The 19,546-nt window shown below is 35.2% G+C and overlaps 2 protein-coding genes across 2 annotated transcripts in view; one reads left to right on the forward strand and one right to left on the reverse strand.

Moving 5' to 3' along the window:
* LOC133327259 (probable enoyl-CoA hydratase, mitochondrial) overlaps nucleotides 1-19,546 on the forward strand; it is a 55,795-nt gene that overhangs the window by 33,539 nt on the left and 2,710 nt on the right. Inside the window, exons 2-3 of the mRNA XM_061535815.1 lie at nucleotides 17,935-18,037; nucleotides 18,643-19,361. Coding sequence (XP_061391799.1) covers nucleotides 17,938-18,037; nucleotides 18,643-19,361 — 819 coding nt within the window. The 5' untranslated portion in view covers nucleotides 17,935-17,937. The remainder of the gene's footprint in view (nucleotides 1-17,934; nucleotides 18,038-18,642; nucleotides 19,362-19,546) is intronic.
* On the reverse strand, nucleotides 7,936-12,034 carry LOC133327287 (dynein regulatory complex protein 1 homolog). The gene is made up of 8 exons (XM_061535842.1): nucleotides 11,826-12,034; nucleotides 11,601-11,764; nucleotides 9,907-10,745; nucleotides 9,683-9,842; nucleotides 8,646-8,854; nucleotides 8,424-8,585; nucleotides 8,240-8,367; nucleotides 7,936-8,175 (listed from the first exon to the last, which is right to left on the reverse strand). Exons 1-8 carry the CDS (start codon nucleotides 12,032-12,034, stop codon nucleotides 7,938-7,940), a joined length of 2,109 nt encoding a protein of 702 aa, XP_061391826.1. The 3' UTR covers nucleotides 7,936-7,937.

A 19,546-nucleotide genomic window follows, 5' to 3' on the forward strand; every position in this document is an offset into this window, starting at 1 on the left:
TTTTTATGGATCAGGAAGATATATATAATGCGTGGGTTTTTTTAAATCATTTTTTCAGGGACCTATATATTGTAATGCCACGAAATATTGGTCTTAGACCCACCTTTAAGTATAGCGATCGTCATATCTCGACTAGCTGAGTCAATCTAGACATGTGTGTCCGTCCGTCCGTCTGTCCATTATAATTTTTAAACACGATACAGGCCACAGTTATGGGCCAATGTTCACGACATTTTGCATGTAGGATGTTTTCTGTCCAATGAAGACCCCAATTGTTTTTGGAAAAGATCGGTTCATATTTAGGGGGTGAAATGAACCAAAAACTTTATTTTTGTTGGTTTTTCTGGTCGCTCCAGAGGCCGCAATTATGGCCCAGACATCGCGATGTTTTGATAAAGTTCGGTCAATATTTAGCGAGTCAAATGGACCCTGACTTTTGTGTGAAAAATTACAAAATTTTTATTCTGCGGCGTATATACTTGCTCCTGAAGGACATATACCCTAGAAGTGGATAGTATATCCAAGAGAAGTTGTTGACCTTCAAAGTGATACCAATTTTATGGCTGTATGTACTCTGATGTGGGAGTTATACGTAATTAGGTAGAGGTGACTATGTGCATATTATTATTACTATTACTCCATTAGAGTGTTGCGCTGATCGCTTTGAAATTGTACATTAAGTTCCGATTATGGTCAAGGACGACGCCTATAGTTTTCGGTGAAGTTGAGATTTTATTCAGGAGGTGTAATAAACCGAAAACTATAATTTTTTTTCAGATTTTCTAGTCGCTCTAGAGGCAATTATTATATGCAGAACATCACATATTTTACAAGGTGAAGGAGATCTGACCAAATACTTAGAGCGGCTGGATTATCGGTCAATATTCCAAGGGTCGAATCAATCAAAACCTAAAGTGACCAATTTTTTATTTCATTGCGTAAAAATTTAGTTCATGAAAAAAAAAAATTTGGAAAATATGCCAGGGTTAGGAAGTGGAACTGTTGATCTATAATCGGTAAAAAGGGTGGAAATATCACGAAATATTGCCGCGGCTCAGAATATAGAACCGCAGAATGTTTGCTTTTCGTGGTAGTTGTGTAGGGTATCATATGATCGGCCCCGTCCGACTATACTGCTCCGCTGGTTTTTTATATTATTTTTTCAGGGACCTATATAAGGCGTGGATTTTTTTTCAAATTATTTTTCCAGGGACCTTTATAAGGCGTGGATTTTTTTATAATATATTTTTAGGGGCCCTATATAAGGCGTGATTTTTTTTAATTTTATTTTTAGGGGCCCTATATAAGGCATTTTTTTTTTTTTTTTTTTGGAAATTATTTTTTCAGGGACCTATATAAGGCGTGGATTTTTTTTAATTTTATTTTTAGGGGCCCTATATAAGGCGTGATTTTTTTTTTTTTTTTGGAAATTATTTTTTCAGGGGCCTATATAAGGCGTGGATTTTTTTTTTATTATTTTTTTAAATTAATTTTTTCCGGGACCTATATAAGGCGCGGATTTTTTTTTTAACTTTTTTAAGGGCTCATCTATTTTGGCGGTTTTCTATTAAAAATCTCATTTTCAAATGCCAACGTTAAAAATCCCATGGGTTTCAAATCACTTATTAAATCATAAACTTGTTTTTTTTGGTTTACGTTTTCAATATTTTCATTTCATAGTCTTGAATACAATTTTGACAAAGTGTCGGTAATTGATCACAAGTTGATGCGGTGATAACACCGAATGCATTTAATTTATGTTGGCATTTTTTTTTTTTCTTTGGCTAGTTCGGCTGGTTGGCTGATGGGGGGAATATTTTCCCTTTTTGGAGACGTTAATCCATTACACGGCATTGATCTTGATCTTCAAGAAAAAAATAATGAAGACGATGATCACGATTATCATAATGATGTTTCGTTTGACAAAGTGTTTTGCTAATGAAAAGGTTTAACTTCGGCTACAGTGGCCGTTGTTCGGTGTCTGTATGTGTGTGAGTGTTTTCGGTTTCCAAACTCTTTTGTAATGAAATGATGGCCATAAATGTAATTTATGGTCATTGATAACGAATAGAATGATGATTGAGTTGCACTTTATTCGAAAGAAACGAAAAAAATAATAAAAAATAAAAAGGTTTGTCATCATTATCCATTTAGCATTTATGGGCTTGGATCGGTGGTTGGTTGACAAAATGCGTTGGAAAACTAATTTGTTGTAACTTTTTGTCAAATATGGCCATTAAATCTAAATACCAGTCTGAAATCGAAAACAAAAAAACTAAACTACTAAAAGAAAAAAGACTATTTTATTTGATTTAATTTTTTTTTCTTTAAAAAAAACAAAACTAAAATATTTCGAATGTGGGAAACAAGTGTCTGCAGGTGCGTGTGCGGTCCATAAATATTGCCATACTCGGGTGTTCGAAATGACAATTTTTTTCGTTAAATTTGTTTTATATTAGAGATTACATGGCAGTGGTGACATTGCCTTAATTGCCATTAATAAATTAAAATTTTTCGTTGTTTTGGCATTTCGCGTGGTCCATATCGCCCGTCCGTCCGGCCATTTGCATAGGCCGGAGATAATTTATGTATCAATTAAGATCGAACATGGAATTTATTTTCCATATAAATAGGCTATTAACTGCATATATGAAATGGCTGTGATCTTGGATTAGCTGAAAGATTATCCACATAAATGACACCCACTCAATAATGCCTCGTTTTAGGGGCCCAAAAAAATCTATGTCATATATAGAGCCTTATACATATTTTTTTAAAGAAACCCAGGCCTTATATAGGACCCAGAAAATATCTTTAAACCAGTAAGGAAAGTAGTAAAGTCGGACTGGGCCGACTATGTGATAACCTTCACCACTTTGGGTATATTCTACTTTGGTGCACACAATTTACCTTAAATCGGACGAAGATACATAGGGGAGCCATATCGAAATCTGAACCGATTTTCACGAAACTTTGCACACATCATTCTAGACTCAATTCATTACGCTGTGCCAAATTTCGAGCAAATCGAAAGATATATAGGGACTTTGGTACACCATTTACCTTAAATCGGATGAAAATATATATGGGAGCTATATCTAAATCTGAACCGATTTCCACGAAATTTAACACACATCATTCTAGACTTAATTCAGTACGCTATACCAAAATTCGTGCAAATCGAATGATTTTCAGAGACATTGGTACACCAATTACCAAAAATCGGATGAAAATATATATGGGAGCTATATCTAAATCTGAACCGATTTTTCACGAAACTTTGCACACATCATTCTAGATTTCATTCAGTACGCTATGTCAAATTTCGTGCAAATCGAATGATTTTCAGAGACTTTGGTGCACCTATTACCTTAAATCGGATGAAAATATATATCGGAGCTATATCTAAATCTGAACCGATTTTCACGAAACTTTGCACACATCATTCTAGACCGTATGCATTACTCTGTGCCTAATTTCGTGCAAATCGAAAGATACATAGGGACTTTAGTGGACTATTTACCTAAAATCGGACGAAAATATATATGGTAGCTATATCTAAATCTGAACCGATTTTTTCCAATTTCAATAGGGTTCGTCCTTGGGCCAAATAAATGAGCTGTGTCAAATTTCATAAAAATCGTATCATAAATGCGACCTGTATGCGACGGACGGACATGCATAAATCGACTCAGAAAGTGATTCTATGCATATTCTCAAAAGGAACCATGGGCCTATCTCGATTATTTTTGCCTGTTACAAACATATGCACAAAAACATAATACCCTGTACCACAGTGTGGTGAAGGGTATAAAAATATAGGTCCCAAAAAATATTTTTAAAAAATCCATGTAAATTGTCTTACTTTTTGTTACCTGGTGTAATCTACTTCTGCTGATTCTGGTCATAATACTCAAAACTTTTCTTACCAATCTCCGTCATGGATCACAAATAGGTGTTAATTAAAACTACAAATTAATGTAACGTTACAGTGGACGTCAGGCTGGTCAGTCACTCATTCATTCATTAATTCGACTAATGGGCCATTTGTTAATTTACAACCCGAACCGAACGAACGATTAGATCTCTGTCACTAATCAAAATTGTTGGCCCCCTATTAAATGAAATCATTTTAAAAAAAAAATCGTGATAAGCCATATAAAAATTAAGGGTCTTATCATTTCAATGGAATCTCTCCAAAACCAAAAAAAAAAAACGATATTTGAAAAATGATTTTCAAAAAATAAAATACAACAACAACAAAAAATACAATAATCCAAATATAGTTATGGCATGCCGCCATAGCTATTTATGACCCTCTCTATCTCTCTATAAATCGATTTCAAGTGATAATCAAAAGAACTACGTTGTGGTAATTGGCATGGCATGCCGGACATATTTGAGGACCACCCCCCTCGAAGGCACTCGACGTCCATAACACCTTCCAGACACAGTGCAGTCAAAAAAAAATGCCATTAATATTTCTAATCTGCGGTATACCCCGAGGAATCGGTAACACGCAGTTTTTTTGCACTTCTTATCATTCGAAATGTGGGCCAAGCGAATATCTTTAGGGGGCGGTGTTGCCGCATGGTAGAAAAATTTTCCATTTTGCCATTAAATGAATCAGCGAATGGCTTTCGCCGAGCGTCGCTGGTTTCATTCGTGGTGCGGAATATGGCGAAAGTTATCAGTTATTAGATATTAGAAAGGTATTCGAAAGGTAAATATAATTATTATGCAAGATTATACCGAATACCGATGGCCTTCGTCGTCGCACAATAGCAAGGTGTCTCCCCAACTAGCTATTACACCCGGCACATGGCAGAGAGAGAATTGTGCCGGGTGGCATAAAAATCGGAATACATTGTTTTGAGTGCTAAGGCATTATCTGAAAAAATAAAACAAAAGTTTTGAAAGGCCCCTTAAAAATATTTTTAAAAATCCACGCCTTATATGGGCCCCTTAAAAAATATTTTTAAAGATCCACGCCTTATATAGGCCCCTGCCCCTTAAAAAATATTTTTAAAAATCCACGCCTTATATAGGCCCCTGCCCCTTAAAAAATATTTCTAAAAATCCACGCCTTATATAGGCCCCTGCCCCTTAAAAAATATTTCTAAAAATCCACGCCTTATATAGGCCCCTGCCCCTTAAAAAATATTTTTAAAAATCCACGCCTTATATAGGCCCCTTAAAAAATATTTAAAAAAAAACCAAGCCTTGTGTGGAACCTTAAAAAATATTTTTAAAAATCCACGCCTTGTGGCATGCTTTAAAAAATATTTTTAGAAATGTATGCCTTGTGGGAAGGCTTTAAAAAATATTTTTAAAAATCTACGCCTTGTGGGTAGGCTTTAAAAAATATTTTTAAAAATCCACGCCTTATATAGGCCCCTTAAAAAATATTTTTAAAAATCCACGCCTTATATAGGCCCCTGCCCCTTAAAAAATATTTTTAAAAATCCCCTTAAAAAATATTTTTAAAAATCCACGCCTTATATAGGCCCCTTAAAAAATATTTTTAAAAATCCACGCCTTATATAGGCCCCTTAAAAAATATTTTTAAAAATCCACGCCTTATATAGGCCCCTTAAAAAATATTTTTAAAAATCCACGCCTTATATAGGCCCCTTAAAAAATATTTTTAAAAATCCACGCCTTATATAGGCCCCTTAAAAAATATTTTTAAAAATCCACGCCTTATATAGGCCCCTTAAAAAATATTTTTAAAAATCCACGCCTTATATAGGCCCCTTAAAAAATATTTTTAAAAATCCACGCCTTATATAGGCCCCTTAAAAAATATTTTTAAAAATCCACGCCTTATATAGGCCCCCGTAAAAAATATTTTTAAAACTCTACGCCTTATATAGGCCCCTTAAAAAATATTTTTAAAAATCCACGCCTTATATAGGCCCCTTAAAAAATATTTTTAAAAATCCACGCCTTATATAGGCCCCTTAAAAAATATTTTTAAAAATCCACGCCTTATATAGGCCCCTTAAAAAATATTTTTAAAAATCCACGCCTTATATAGGCCCCTTAAAAAATATTTTTAAAAATCCACGCCATATATAGGCCTCTTAAAAAATATTTTTAAAAATCCACGCCTTATATAGGCCCCTTAAAAAATATTTTTAAAAATCCACGCCTTATATAGGCCCCTTAAAAAATATTTTTAAAATGCACGCCTTATAGAGCCTCTTAAAAATATATTTTTAACCAGAAAGGAAAGTAGTAAAGTCGGACTGGGCTGACTATATGACACCCGATTTTCATGAAACTTAGTACACATTACTATAGACGCAATTCAGAATACTATGCCAAATTTCGTGCAAATCGAAAGTTATATAGGGACTTTGGTACACCATTTACCTTAAATCGGGCGAAACTATATATGGGAGCTTTATCTAAATCTGAACAGATTTCCACGAAACTTTGCACACATCATGCTAGACCTAATTCAGTACGCTGTGCCAAATTTCGTGCAAATCGAAAGATATATAGGAACTTTGATACACAATTTACCTTAAATCGGACGAGAATATATATGGGAGCTATATCTAAATCTGAACCGATTTTCACGAAACTTAACACACTTCATTCTAGACCTTATTCATTACGCTGTGCCAAATTTCGTGCAAATCGAAAGATATTTAGAGACTTTGGTGCACCATTTACATAAAATCGGACGAAATTGTATATGGGAGCTATATCTAAATCTGAACCGATTTTCACGAAACTTAACACACTTCATTCTAGACCTTATTCATTACGCTGTGCCAAATTTCGTGATATATAGAGACTTTGATACACCATTTACCTTATATATATGGAAGCTATATCTAAATCAGAAGCGATTTTCACGAAACTTGACACACATCATATATATGCAAAATTTCGTGAGCGAAAGTTATATCTTTAGTACACCATTTACCTTAAATCTGCTATATCTAAATCTGAAACTTTGCACACATCATGCATGTCTCAATTTGAAAAATATAAATAGGAATTTTGGTACACCATTTAGCACACGTCATTCTGATTTTCACGAAACTTAACACAGATCGTTCTAGACTTAATTCAGTACGCTATAACAAATTCCGTGCAAATCGAAAGATATATAGGGACTTTGGTACACAAATCGGATAAAAATATATGAGCTATTTAAATTTGAGATTTTGAAACTTTGCACACACCAATTACCATTGCCAAAATGCAAATCAAAAGATTTCAAAGCACTATATATGAAGATATAGAGCTATATCTAAATCTGAACCGATTTTCATGGAACTTAGTACACATTATAATAGACGCAATTCAGAACGCTATGCCAAATTTCATGCAAATCGAAAGATATATAGGGTCTTTGGTGCACCAATTACCTTAAATCGGACGAAGATATATATGGGAGCTATATCCAAATCTGAGCCGATTTTCAGGGAACTTGACACACATCAGTCTAGACTTAATTCAGTACGCTGTACCAAATTTCGTGCAAATTGAAAGATATATAGGGACTTTGGTACACCATTTACCTTAAATCGGACGAAAATATATATGGGAGCTATATCTAAATCTGAACCGATTTTTCCCAATTTCAGATTTTTCCCAATTTCAATAGGGTTCGTCCTTGGGCCAAACAAATGAGCTGTGCCTAATTTCATCCAATTCGGATCATAAATACGACCTGACTTTGTTAACATGGACAGACGGACTGACGAACGGACATGCATAAATCGACTCAGAAAGTGATTCTATGCATATTCTCAAACGGAACCATGGGGCTATCTCGATTATTTTTGCCTGTTACAAACATATGCACAAAGACATAATACCCTGTACCACAGTATGGTGAAGGGTATAAAAATCCACGCTTTATATAGGTACCCTTTACAATCTTTTTATTTGTCTTTTTTTCAAAATTTTGATTTTTACAATTTCTGCAGTAGATATTTCAATTCGGAATTTTGTTTTTGTAAAAATACACATTCGCCATCCAGCTGCGAACGTTTCTTCAATACCTCCAAATAATGATTGAGGCCATGTTCGATAGTTTTCCATAGATTTTGTTTATCCTGAGGCATAAACTTGCTGAATTGTTGCCAATAGCTGAGTATGTGCTGCTCATCCAAGGCCAGCAGGTCCATTTCCGTTTCCAGACATAGATCCCTGAATTTTTATAAAAAATCAAAATTAATTTCAATATTGAAATATTTCTCTGAGAAAATCCTACCTCTTGTGATCCTTGCCATTAGCGGATTTTGCTCTCATCTGTTGGCTGGTAAACTCATTGAGAGCTGTCAAAACCAAGGCCGGTTCCATGACCAAAATGTGATTGGAACAGGCAGACTCAGGGGAGGCCTTAATGGGAATATTGAAGATAAGATTTTATCACACACAAATTAGGAAGATCTTACCTCCGAACTTTCTGGAGAATTTTCCTCCTCTTTGGCCTTAAATGAATATAAGCTCTTTAAGGACTTCTGATTGATACCTTCCGAACAATTTGGACACCATGAATACGGCTCGAAATATGATATTAAACTATTGACCACAGCCATGTCGGTTATATTTAAGGCCTAAAATTATATCAGAGATTATTTACATCACTTGTCCATATAGAGAAATTATCGACCTACCGCAAATATATTCTCAATTCGCACCAAACATTTTTCCTCATCCGTATAGGGTTTCAATATTTCCAGCAGACGCTCTTCAATCAAAAATCCTGCACGATCTGAGATTTTTTGTAAAATATCCTGCAATTGTCTTTGATTGACTTGTTTGGCCTGGGGTTTGCGACTGCCTGAAGGCAATGGGCGTCGCTGGCGGCCATATGAGGCGGGAGCTGTTTTGGGTTTGGGAACTGGTAATAAAATTAAAAAAAAACATTAAGACAATTGGATCCCATGGTTACAGGACATCCCCCAGTGGAATTTTTTCTATAGAAAAAAATTTGCTGCCCCAGGTTACTGGTATTTTTTTTTCTATAGAAAAAATTCCGGGTCCCCAGCTTACTGAAGGATTTTTTTTCTATAGAAAAAAAAAATTGGTCCCCAGGATACTTTGTGTTTTTTTTATAGAAAAAAATTTGGTCCCCAGCATACTGGGTATTTTTTTCTATAGAAAAAAAATTTGCTACCCCATGTTACTGGGGATTTTTTTTCTATAGAAAAAAAATTTGCTGCCCCAGGTTACTGGGGATTTTTTTTTCTATAGAAAAAAAATTTGCTGCCCCAGGTTACTGGGTATTTTTTTCTATAGAAAAAAATTTGCTGCCCCAGGTTACTGGGGTATTTTTTTCTATAGAAAAAAATTTGCTGCCCCAGGTTACTGGGGTATTTTTTTCTATAGAAAAAAATTTGCTGCCCCAGGTTACTGGGGTATTTTTTTCTATAGAAAAAAATTTGCTGCCCCAGGTTACTGGGGTATTTTTTTCTATAGAAAAAAATTTGCTGCCCCAGGTTACTGGGGTATTTTTTTCTATAGAAAAAAAATTTGCTGCCCCAGGTTACTGGGGTATTTTTTTCTATAGAAAAAAATTTGCTGCCCCAGGTTACTGGGGTATTTTTTTCTATAGAAAAAAATTTGCTGCCCCAGGTTACTGGGGTATTTTTTTTCTATAGGAAAAAGTTGGTCCCCAGTTTTCAGAGCGATTTTTTTATAGTTCCCTTACCCTTCCCCTTTGGTTTGGTATAATCCAATGCCTCCATGTCGATGGCTGGTCTCTCCCACTTCCTTCCAAGCTGCTGTTCATATAAAATCCTATCCACATCCCAAACACTGTTGAGTAGATCCTTGATTTCCTTGAAATGCATTGCCCAGACTTTGGTGAACTAGAAAAACATCCGAAAATTTTAAAAATATTCTCTTCCCCTCCCCTTCCCCTTCCACTCTCACCTTATTTCTATTACTCTTACGAAAATGTTCCGATTTCAGCTGCAGTTCATTTATGCTGGCATGTAGCTTCTGTATCTCTTCCGTATATCGCTCCATAACCTGGCGATTGCTTTGCTTCATCGATTCCAATTTCCTCTTCAACAACACAATCGATTCATTGAACTTGGCAACTCTACGTTTTTGTTGATTATTAATAATGATGTTCTCTTCGTTACGCTTCTGCAGCACCTGATAATTGTAATCGATTTTTTCCGAATTAATCAAAATATTCGCTCGGGTCTTTCGTATTTCCAATTCCAACATTTCAGCATCCTTTTCCAGGCGTATCCTGGTGGCCCTTGTTATCTCTTCCTGTTTGGTGCGGATCTTCTCTAATTCTTGAGAATATAGTTCCTGCTTCTCCTTTACCAGCTCCATTTTCTCTTCCTCTTTTAGGGTTAAGTCGGTATACATTCGCGACCATTTATCCTGTGAGGCCTGATGCAACTTTTTCTTTTCCGTATCTATGGCCTCCTGCAGCTCATAGAGATTTTCCTTATAGGATTTTTTTAATAATTCAATTTGATCGTCGATACGTTCGACCAGGAAGCAGACATCCTGCGATTGTTTCTGTTGATCGGCATCGTATTTTGCATTGATCCTTCGTAATTCTTCCTGGCATTTTTCTATCAGTTCATCCTTGCTGCTCATCATTTGTGCTATATTTTCGCGTTGTTTTTGCATTTCTTCGAATATCGCCATGGGTTCACGCATTTCATTCATTTCCAACCATTTGGCATTGATTTCATCGAAAAGTTTCAAAGTTTCGGCGGCCTCAGTGCGCAGGGTTTGATGGAGGGCTGAAAGGAAAAGAGGATATTTTTAAGAAAAAAAAAAATTCGGGTCCCCAGGTTGCTGGGGATTTTTTTCTATAGAAAAAAATTTCGCGTCCCCAGTTTACTGGGGATTTTTTTTTCTATAGAAAAAAATTCGGGTCCCCAGTTTACTGGGGATTTTTTTCTATAGAAAAAAATTTCGGGTCCCCAGCTTACTGGGGATTTTTTTCTATAGAAAAAAAATTCGGGTCCCCAGTTTACTGGGGATTTTTTTTCTATAGAAAAAAAATTCGGGTCCCCAGTTTACTGGGGATTTTTTTTCTATAGAAAAAAAATTCGGGTCCCCAGGTTACTGGGGATTTTTTTCTATAGAAAAAAAATTCGGGTCCCCTGGTTACTGGGGATTTTTTTCTATAGAAACAAATTTCGGGTCCCCAGGTTGCTGGGGATTTTTTTCTATAGAAAAAAAATTTCGGGTCCCCAGGTTACTGGGGATTTTTTTCTATTGAAAAAAATTTCGGGTCCCCAGGTTACTGGTGAATTTTTTTCTATAGAAAAAAATTTCGGTTGCCCAGGTTACTGGGGAATTTTTTTCTATAGAAAAAAAATTTCGGGTCCCCAGGTTACTGGGGATTTTTTTGCTATAGAAAAAAATTTCGGGTCCCCAGGTTACTGGGGATTTTTTTCTATATAGAAAAAAATTTCGGGTCCCCAGCTTACAGGGGATTTTTTTCTATAGAAAAAAATTTCGGGTCCCCAGGTTACTGGGGATTTTTTTCTATATAGAAAAAAATTTCGGGTCCCCAGGTTACTGGGGATTTTTTTCTATAGAAAAAAATTTCGGATCCCAAGGTTACTGGGACAGACATAAAAACATACCCTCCTCTCTCTGCTTCTTACTGCGACACTGCAGCAACTCCTGCTGCTCATTGGCCGCCTTGATGTTGTTGACCAGTTCATTGCCAAAATCCAAAAGTTCCTGCAGACATTTATCGCTTTGCTCCAGTTGTAGTTCGATGTCGTTTTTAGCCTTGCCCTGGGGCCTAGGGAAAACGCCAATATATTACTTTTTAACATTTACCAAAAAATTGTTCTCATCCTTACATATCCTTTAACTTCTTTTGCAATTTATCTTTCCTCAATTTACTACGCAAATCAAATATGTGCGGCAGCTTTTCCTTAACATTTCGTCTATTGTTGTTGCTGTTGCCCACATATGGTATAAATCCAGTTTTAAGACTATCCTGCGAGGGTTCCTCCTTTGGCGCGGCTGAATCGCCACCAGCTCCATTTTCGTCATTACAATTTTCCATATTTTTGAGGATATTAATTTTTCTAATTTTTTATAATTAATCCCAACTTATTTTTGGTTACTGTTTTTCTTCTACAAAAATTAAATTATTGAATGAAATAAAAATATGACCATGGTAACCGTTGTTTATTTTTTGATATGTCAAAATTAAAATTTTTTTACAAATGGGTTAATGGCATATACAGTTTACACTGAACCAAAAAAATACCCAGGTAGAAATGGAATTAATTAATGTTCGGATTTTAATTTGTTTCTCTTGCCATACAATTAATCCTCTTTAATTTCAACAATATATTTCATATTCAGTATTCCCAGTTGTATTAACTACTCTAAACCAAACAGCGCCATCTATATGTTTCAGTGTGGAAACTCATGTTCATTGTTTACTTTCTACTATAATTTATTATTATTTTGCTATAATACGTTCAAAAGAATTATTATAGCAATTATTTATAGACTATAATGGCTTTGGATGCAGGCTAGACTGTTTGTCGTACAATCGTCTGTGTGATATTTACGATTTATCGTCCAACAAAAGAGAAAATCGTACAATAACGAGCCAGTGTAGCTTAGACGCAAACCTCGTATGTGTATTAGAATCCACATTATTTTGAGGTAATAGACAATGGATGTCGCTCTCTGCGTTATTAACCCTCAAATATCAAAGCGGATAAACAATAGCCCATAAATAAACGACCTTTAGAAAATCTTCGAACATTATCTTCGACAATTTTTCAGAAAAATAGAACTCTGATTTACAACCATTAAAAGGTAAAGTGTATAAGAAAAGTCCATATTCGCTCGAATTGTGTGGCACCCAGGGCTGCCATATTTGCCGATTTATCGGCATTTTGACGATTTTTCACTCTAAAAATGGAAAATGCCGATTTTCCGATTTTTGCCTCAGAATTGCCGATATTTCAACAATCGACACAAATAGTCTAACTTTTTAATTTAATACGGCGTTACCATACAATCATATAAAATTGGCAGCTTTAAATCATTATAACTATCGGCGACTCTCCGCAGCCGTTTTCAATGGCTTAGATATCTGCATTTTTTGTCAGCATTGTACTCTGTCTAGTTTACATTTTACATCGAATAAGGCAAATCTTTAGACTCCGAGTTTCGGGAGTTAAACTTTCCGAATTTTGAAGAAATTTTTAAAAATGCAGAATATAATTTAAAAAGTTTTTGGAAAAAAATTTCCGAAATTAAACGTGGGGACTCCAATTTAGCTTTTCCAGTTTTGTCTAAATTTGTACAAAGAATTATGGTTCTTCCACACTCCACAGCAAATGTGGAACGAATTTTTAGTCAGGTAAACCTTAACAAAACTAAAATTAGAAGCTCGGAATTCAAATTGTTTTAATATCAAAATTGATAATGATTTACTAAAAATGTGTAATAAAAATATGTACTAGTTTGTAAGCTATTTTTATGACCTTAATACCACACTGTGTTATACGTAAATCTGAAAGATCTCACTAGTGTACATAATAATTACTATATTTTAGAAAAATCTACATTTTTTGTAGAAAAATGAAACTTTTATGTTATTTTTTTATACAGAATTGAATTTGTTATCTTTTTTTTAATGTAATAAACAATATTGATTTGTTATAAACCAAAAAAATATGAATTTATTTATAAATTATATGCTGCCGATTTTTTGCCGTTTTTTAAAAATACAAATGCCGATTATGCCGATTTTTTTCTGAAAAATTGACGATTTTTCATGAAATTTAACTGGCATCACTGGTGGCACCATGTGGTTCAAACCGTGGTCAATTATTCAAGGTAGACAATAGCAACTTATAAATTAAATTTCTTACGTATTCGGTCAGTATTAAAAATATGTGACTGTGTATGTAATGCTTACAGAAAAATGTATTCTAAAATCCATTTGTTTAAAGATGAATTTTACAACGTTGGGAAAAAGAAATGTATGATTTATGAATGAATCAATATCAAAATTATATCTCCAACTCGATTTTGAAACAAAAACCTGGCATTCCATTAATTTTTCGAATATGTCAAATGAACAGAATGACATTTATTTTAATTTATTCTGACATTATAGTCCACAAGGTAGATGTGTATTTTCTCCTTTCTGACAAAAGCTACCCTACCTTATATAATGCTTAAACTCCTTGTACATTAGAACTTTTTACCAGGTTAACCTACTTTATGAGGATTTAGGCTACGTTTACATTTAACCGGATTTCGTTAACCCAGAAGGTTTCATTTGTCAATTCCTTTGCATATATGTCAAATAAATCCTCTTAAAGTAGGTTAACTCGGTAAAAATTTCTAATGTATATGCCGTTTTATTTGACATATATGCAAAGGAATTGACAATAGAAACCCACTGGGTTAACGGTTAAATGTAAACGTACTATTAGCCCTTAATAAAGAAAAGAATTCTGAGAGCTGAAAAAGCTGGCTTTAGATCAAATAGAAGCTGCGTGGACCAGGCCAACACCCTACGAGTCGTAATAGAAACATCTATAGAGTGGCGCACCCCCTTGTACCTACTGTTCATAGATTTCAAGAAATCTTTCGATACCATCAGACGCACTGCGGTATAGGAGGCATTGAGCAAAAGGGGAGTAAGACGATAGGGTTTGATGGAAGTTATATGGGGGCTAGCTTAAGAATGGGACCTATATTGACACTTTTTGGTGCCCAGAACTCCAAAAATACAAAATAATCGTGACAATATATGGGGGCTACCATGATGCAATAAGACGGTGATGTATCAAAACAAAAACCTTTGTTTTTGTCTCGATCATCTGTCAAATTTTTCCATATAATATTTCACATGATTGGCAACACAGCACATCGAATTCATGTAGATATTACCCACTTCGACAGCTACTCTAAATGGACTACCTATTCATTGTTCCATGGGAGCTACCTGGGCTTGCCAATATTGATCATTTTTAGTAGCGAAATTTTCTACTCAATTAGATTGACATACTTGGCCGAAATTCTCAATATACCGAATCCCCTATGGGGTTTTTAACAGACGGCATGACTAAATTGAAATATAATTTTATTCTGATCAAGAATATTTATGGAGTTCATATAGAATATTTCGAAGTGTTGCAAACTGAATGACATACACGCCACTATAAAGTGAAGGTTATAAAAATACTCCACACTAGGTAGCGATTCCGCAGATCTTCGCAAATCAAAATAGAATCCTAAAGGCGGGATAAATACACAGAGGTTATAACTGTCTACAACACCGATTGACATTTGTACGCAAAATGCAGACTCAAAGGCATTAATAATTATATCCTTCACCACCTTGGTACAGGGTATTATGTCTTTGTGCATATGTTTGTAAAAGGAAACGAGATAGACCCATGGTTCCTTTGAGAATATAGAATATGAATCTCTTTTTGAATCGATTTATGCTTTTCCGTCAGTCCAAAGTACAGGTCCCATTTATGATCCGATTTGGATGAAATTTGGCACTAGAGTTGTTCTATCTAGTTCAGATAGCTGATCGCTCTTTTGATTGAACTAGTTCGGTCTTCTAGTTCAATCGTTCACAATTAAGCTCTTTTACTCAGATGTCGTTTTACTTTGGTCGTTCTTTTAATAATTCATGTCTCTCCGAATCGTTCTTGGAAGATTGTGATATGTGAATAAAAACAATTTAATGTTTTTTTTATGGCGAGGATATTATATAGAAAAATTTTAGAACAGGTTATGGCCATCTATAAGGTGTGGATTTTTAAAGAAAAGTTTCAGAATAATAGAAAAATTACTTGCGAGCATAAATGATAGGCAACATATTTTACATGTTTACTAAATGAAAGCGCTGTTAATATCACATGCAAAATGAAACTCGATCGGTGCCGCTTCCATTTAGAGAAAAATCGAACTAAGTCAGTGAAACGCTCACATTTAAACTAAAAGGAACGATTATTCCAGTTCGTTCTTTTAACGAACTAAAAAGAACGACTTTGAAAGACCTAGTTCAATCGGTCTTTTAAGTGAATCGTTCATTTGAACTAGTTCGTTCGTGAACTGAACAACTCTATTTGGCACAGTTCACCCTTGTTTTCCAGGGCGAATCCTATTCAAACAGGTTCAGAAGAAGATATTGTTCCCATATATATTTTCGTCCCATTTTATATAAATGGTGCAGCAAACTGTCAAAGTTTGTCGGATGGCGGCAAAATTTAGCACTTCGTATCGTATTAAGTACAAATTGGCGTATGTGAATTTGTGATGAAATCGGTTCAGATTTAAATATAGCTCCCATATATATATTTTCGTCCGATTTTATGCAAATGGTGCACCGAAGACCCTTTATTTCTTTTGATTTGATTTGTTCGTCCGATTAAGACCAAATATGGAATACCACATCTTATTGAGTCTGTTATGACTTATGTTAGGTTTCAGATTAAGATGTAGTTCTTATATTATACATTTTCGACTCTAAATCTGTCCGAATGAAATGAAATTTAGCATAGGTTGCAGAATGGCATGTGTGTTCTTTGCTTTAAGTCAGTTCACATGCAGATAAATATCGCACATTTAAGTTCTTTCAATTTCATGTCCATGGTCCTTTAAAAATAAAAATTTGCCTGTGGAAAAGCAGACTAACAGAGCTTTTCCACAGGCAAATTTTTATTTGGCAAATACTGAGTTTGTAGGCGAGAGGGTTGCGAGGAAGAAAAACAAAAATTTGCCTGTTCAGAATTTGCCGTACACGCAAATTCTGCTTTGATCTTTTCGTTGAAAACAATTTTGTTGACATTTCCTTTTGAACCTATTCGCTTTACTGACACACAGCCGGCTTTTGTTAACAAACCTGTTGCTTTAATTTGTGCAAGTGAAATTTAATTTTTGCAATTTATATAATAATATATATAAAAAATAAATAAAATATTAAAAAAATCTTTAAAATGCAAACACTTTTGACGTTTTTTTTTCTTTCTTTTGCATTTTGATTCGCAAATTTGGCAAAGAAAAATTTGCTAATGGAAAAGCAAGCAAAAATTCCAAAGGAGAAAACAAAAAATTTGCCAAATAAAAATCTGCCTGTGGAAAAGCGGACTTAGAGTGCATTTGTTAAATATACCCAAATTATTGAAGGTTATCCTATAGTTGGGACCGTCCGACTTTACTGCTTTCCTTACAGATTTTTTTTGGCGTTCACGATTTATTTTCATTTTCTGTGTTCTAAAGAGTAACAAGAGTACCTCAGAATTGATTAAGCTGGTCCCCGTCCGGCTTAGGACCTATACTTACTGATTGATGTTGTGGCCACTTCATATTTCAGCCTTATGTTCTGATCGATTTCACTCATATTTTTAATTGATTAAATATTTGTTTTAAAATTTGCTACTGTAATTTTTTCCTATATATAATCATATTCAAAGATTCAATCCAATCCGATGAAAAATATTCAATACTTTTGGCCTTCATTGTTTTTCATCAGCTCTGATATTCGTCTTTTTACGTTACGAGGCATTACGTTTTATAAGTGAACCACTTTCGATCTATAGATCCCCTGCACTAATTAACCCAACGACGACTTGTTTTGCAAAGGCCACAAAGAAAACCAAACAATAAACAAAATAAATTAAAGCATACTTTTAGGCGTCTATTAATATTACACGATCGATACAATTTTCAACTTTGTTTTGGTTTTTTTTCACTTCAGCAAATCGATAACCGCCATAAATCGATTGAAATATCCCTATTTTGCTCCATCGCAAAATATGAGCTGATCATTCTTGCTCCAGTGTTCGTTCCGTAAGTACCAAACTAGTTGTGCGAAAATGAAAAATTTTTCCCCCCTCTCTTCCCGCATATTAAGTAATAAATATTCTTGGACTATTCCAGAGCTCGCTCAGCAAATCACCAAAGGAATACAAAATGGCACAAATCATGAAAACTGTGGCCGGTCGTGCCCAACAAATGTTGCAGGTTGCCGCTAAGCAACAACAATTTGTTCCACGTTTCTACAGTGCTGCCGGTAAGTTGAGAATTATTTTTTTTTTTGCACATACAATCCCCCCCTCACACACCGCTCGTGTTGAAAATAGTTGTTAATAGCAATTAATTAATTATTGAATGTTTGACCTTCGCCAAAGGTATGGGCCGGGAGAAAGTGTAATGGCAATGCAAATGTTTTGGATTTTGTTGAAAAGCCGGTGCAATTTGTTGTTTTTATTTCGATTCGAACAATGTTTGACAAGTTATGGAAAAATACAGATAGCTGGTTACGCAACAGCGAGACTTGAGGATTTATTTTTAACTTTTCTTGTGTTTGATTTTGAATGAAGACAATGGACTTTGTCTATGCAGACATAAAATGGGCGAATCAAACCAGACTTAAAAATTTATTGAAAAGAAATTGCATTGTAGACTTCTTATCAGCAAATAACCCGCACCATCATCATGCTCTAGAATAATCAGCCAGACAGCAGTCCCACTTTTCTTTTATCTATGCCAATATTGACTTTATTAATATTCAAAACACACGTTGCATAGATAATAGAATTCAATATTGAATTTATTTTTTTTTATAGAATTTTTATTAACTTGTTTTCTTTTCTTTCCCTCTCTCCCCCCACACAGCCACCAACTTCGAATTCATCAAAACCGAATTGGCTGGCGAAAAGAAAAATGTTGCCGTCATCACCTTGAACCGCCCCAAGGCCTTGAATGCCTTGTGCAATGGCCTGATGAAGGAATTGAGCGCCAGCTTGGATCAATACGAACAGGATAAGAACATTGCCGCCATTGTTATTACCGGCAGCGAAAAAGCTTTCGCCGCTGGTGCCGACATCAAGGAAATGCAACCCAACACCTACTCCCACTGCATTATGGGTAACTTCTTGAATGATTGGACCCGTGTTGCCAAGTGCCAAAAGCCCATTATTGCTGCCGTCAACGGTTACGCCTTGGGTGGTGGCTGTGAATTGGCCATGATGTGCGACATCATCTATGCCGGTGATAAGGCCAAATTCGGTCAACCTGAAATTGCTTTGGGCACCATCCCCGGTGCTGGTGGCACCCAACGTTTGACCCGTGTCGTTGGCAAATCTAAGGCTATGGAAATGTGCTTGACCGGTAACATGATCAGCGCTGCTGAAGCTGAAAAGACCGGTTTGGTTAGCAAGGTTGTGCCCGCCGATCAATTGGTTGCCGAAGCTGTTAAATTGGGTGAAAAGATCGGTACCCATTCGCAATTGATTGTCCAATTGTGCAAGGAGGCTGTCAACACTGCCTACGAGACCACTTTGCAAGAGGGTTTGAAATACGAGAGAAGAACTTTCCACGCCACTTTCTCGACTGTAAGTAAAGGGGGCGGATATATGTGGAGATTATAGAGAATGATAAGATAGGGAAATTTATGTCGTTTTAGGTCTTCTTAAAAAGACTTTGTATATATTTTTATAGGAAAGCTAATAGGTTTATATGAAAGGTGTTTTTATAAAAGACCTTTTAGATCTTTAAGAAGACCTATAGCTAGGCACTT

This window comes from Musca vetustissima, unplaced genomic scaffold, assembly GCF_032173495.1.
Source record: "Musca vetustissima isolate MV318-11 ecotype Yass unplaced genomic scaffold, APGP_CSIRO_Mvet_v1 utg28967, whole genome shotgun sequence".
NCBI lineage: Eukaryota > Metazoa > Arthropoda > Insecta > Diptera > Muscidae > Musca > Musca vetustissima.

Excerpts from the sequence above, each read along its gene's own strand:
- LOC133327287 (XM_061535842.1), bottom strand. The coding sequence starts at position 12,034 with ATGGAAAATTGTAATGACGAAAATGGAGCTGGTGGCGATTCAGCCGCG. Across the intron at positions 11,765-11,825 it reads CAAAAGAAGTTAAAGGATAT|GCCCCAGGGCAAGGCTAAAA; the intron begins GTAAGGATGAGA and ends CGTTTTCCCTAG. Across the intron at positions 10,746-11,600 it reads TAAGAAGCAGAGAGAGGAGG|CCCTCCATCAAACCCTGCGC; the intron begins GTATGTTTTTAT and ends TTTTCCTTTCAG.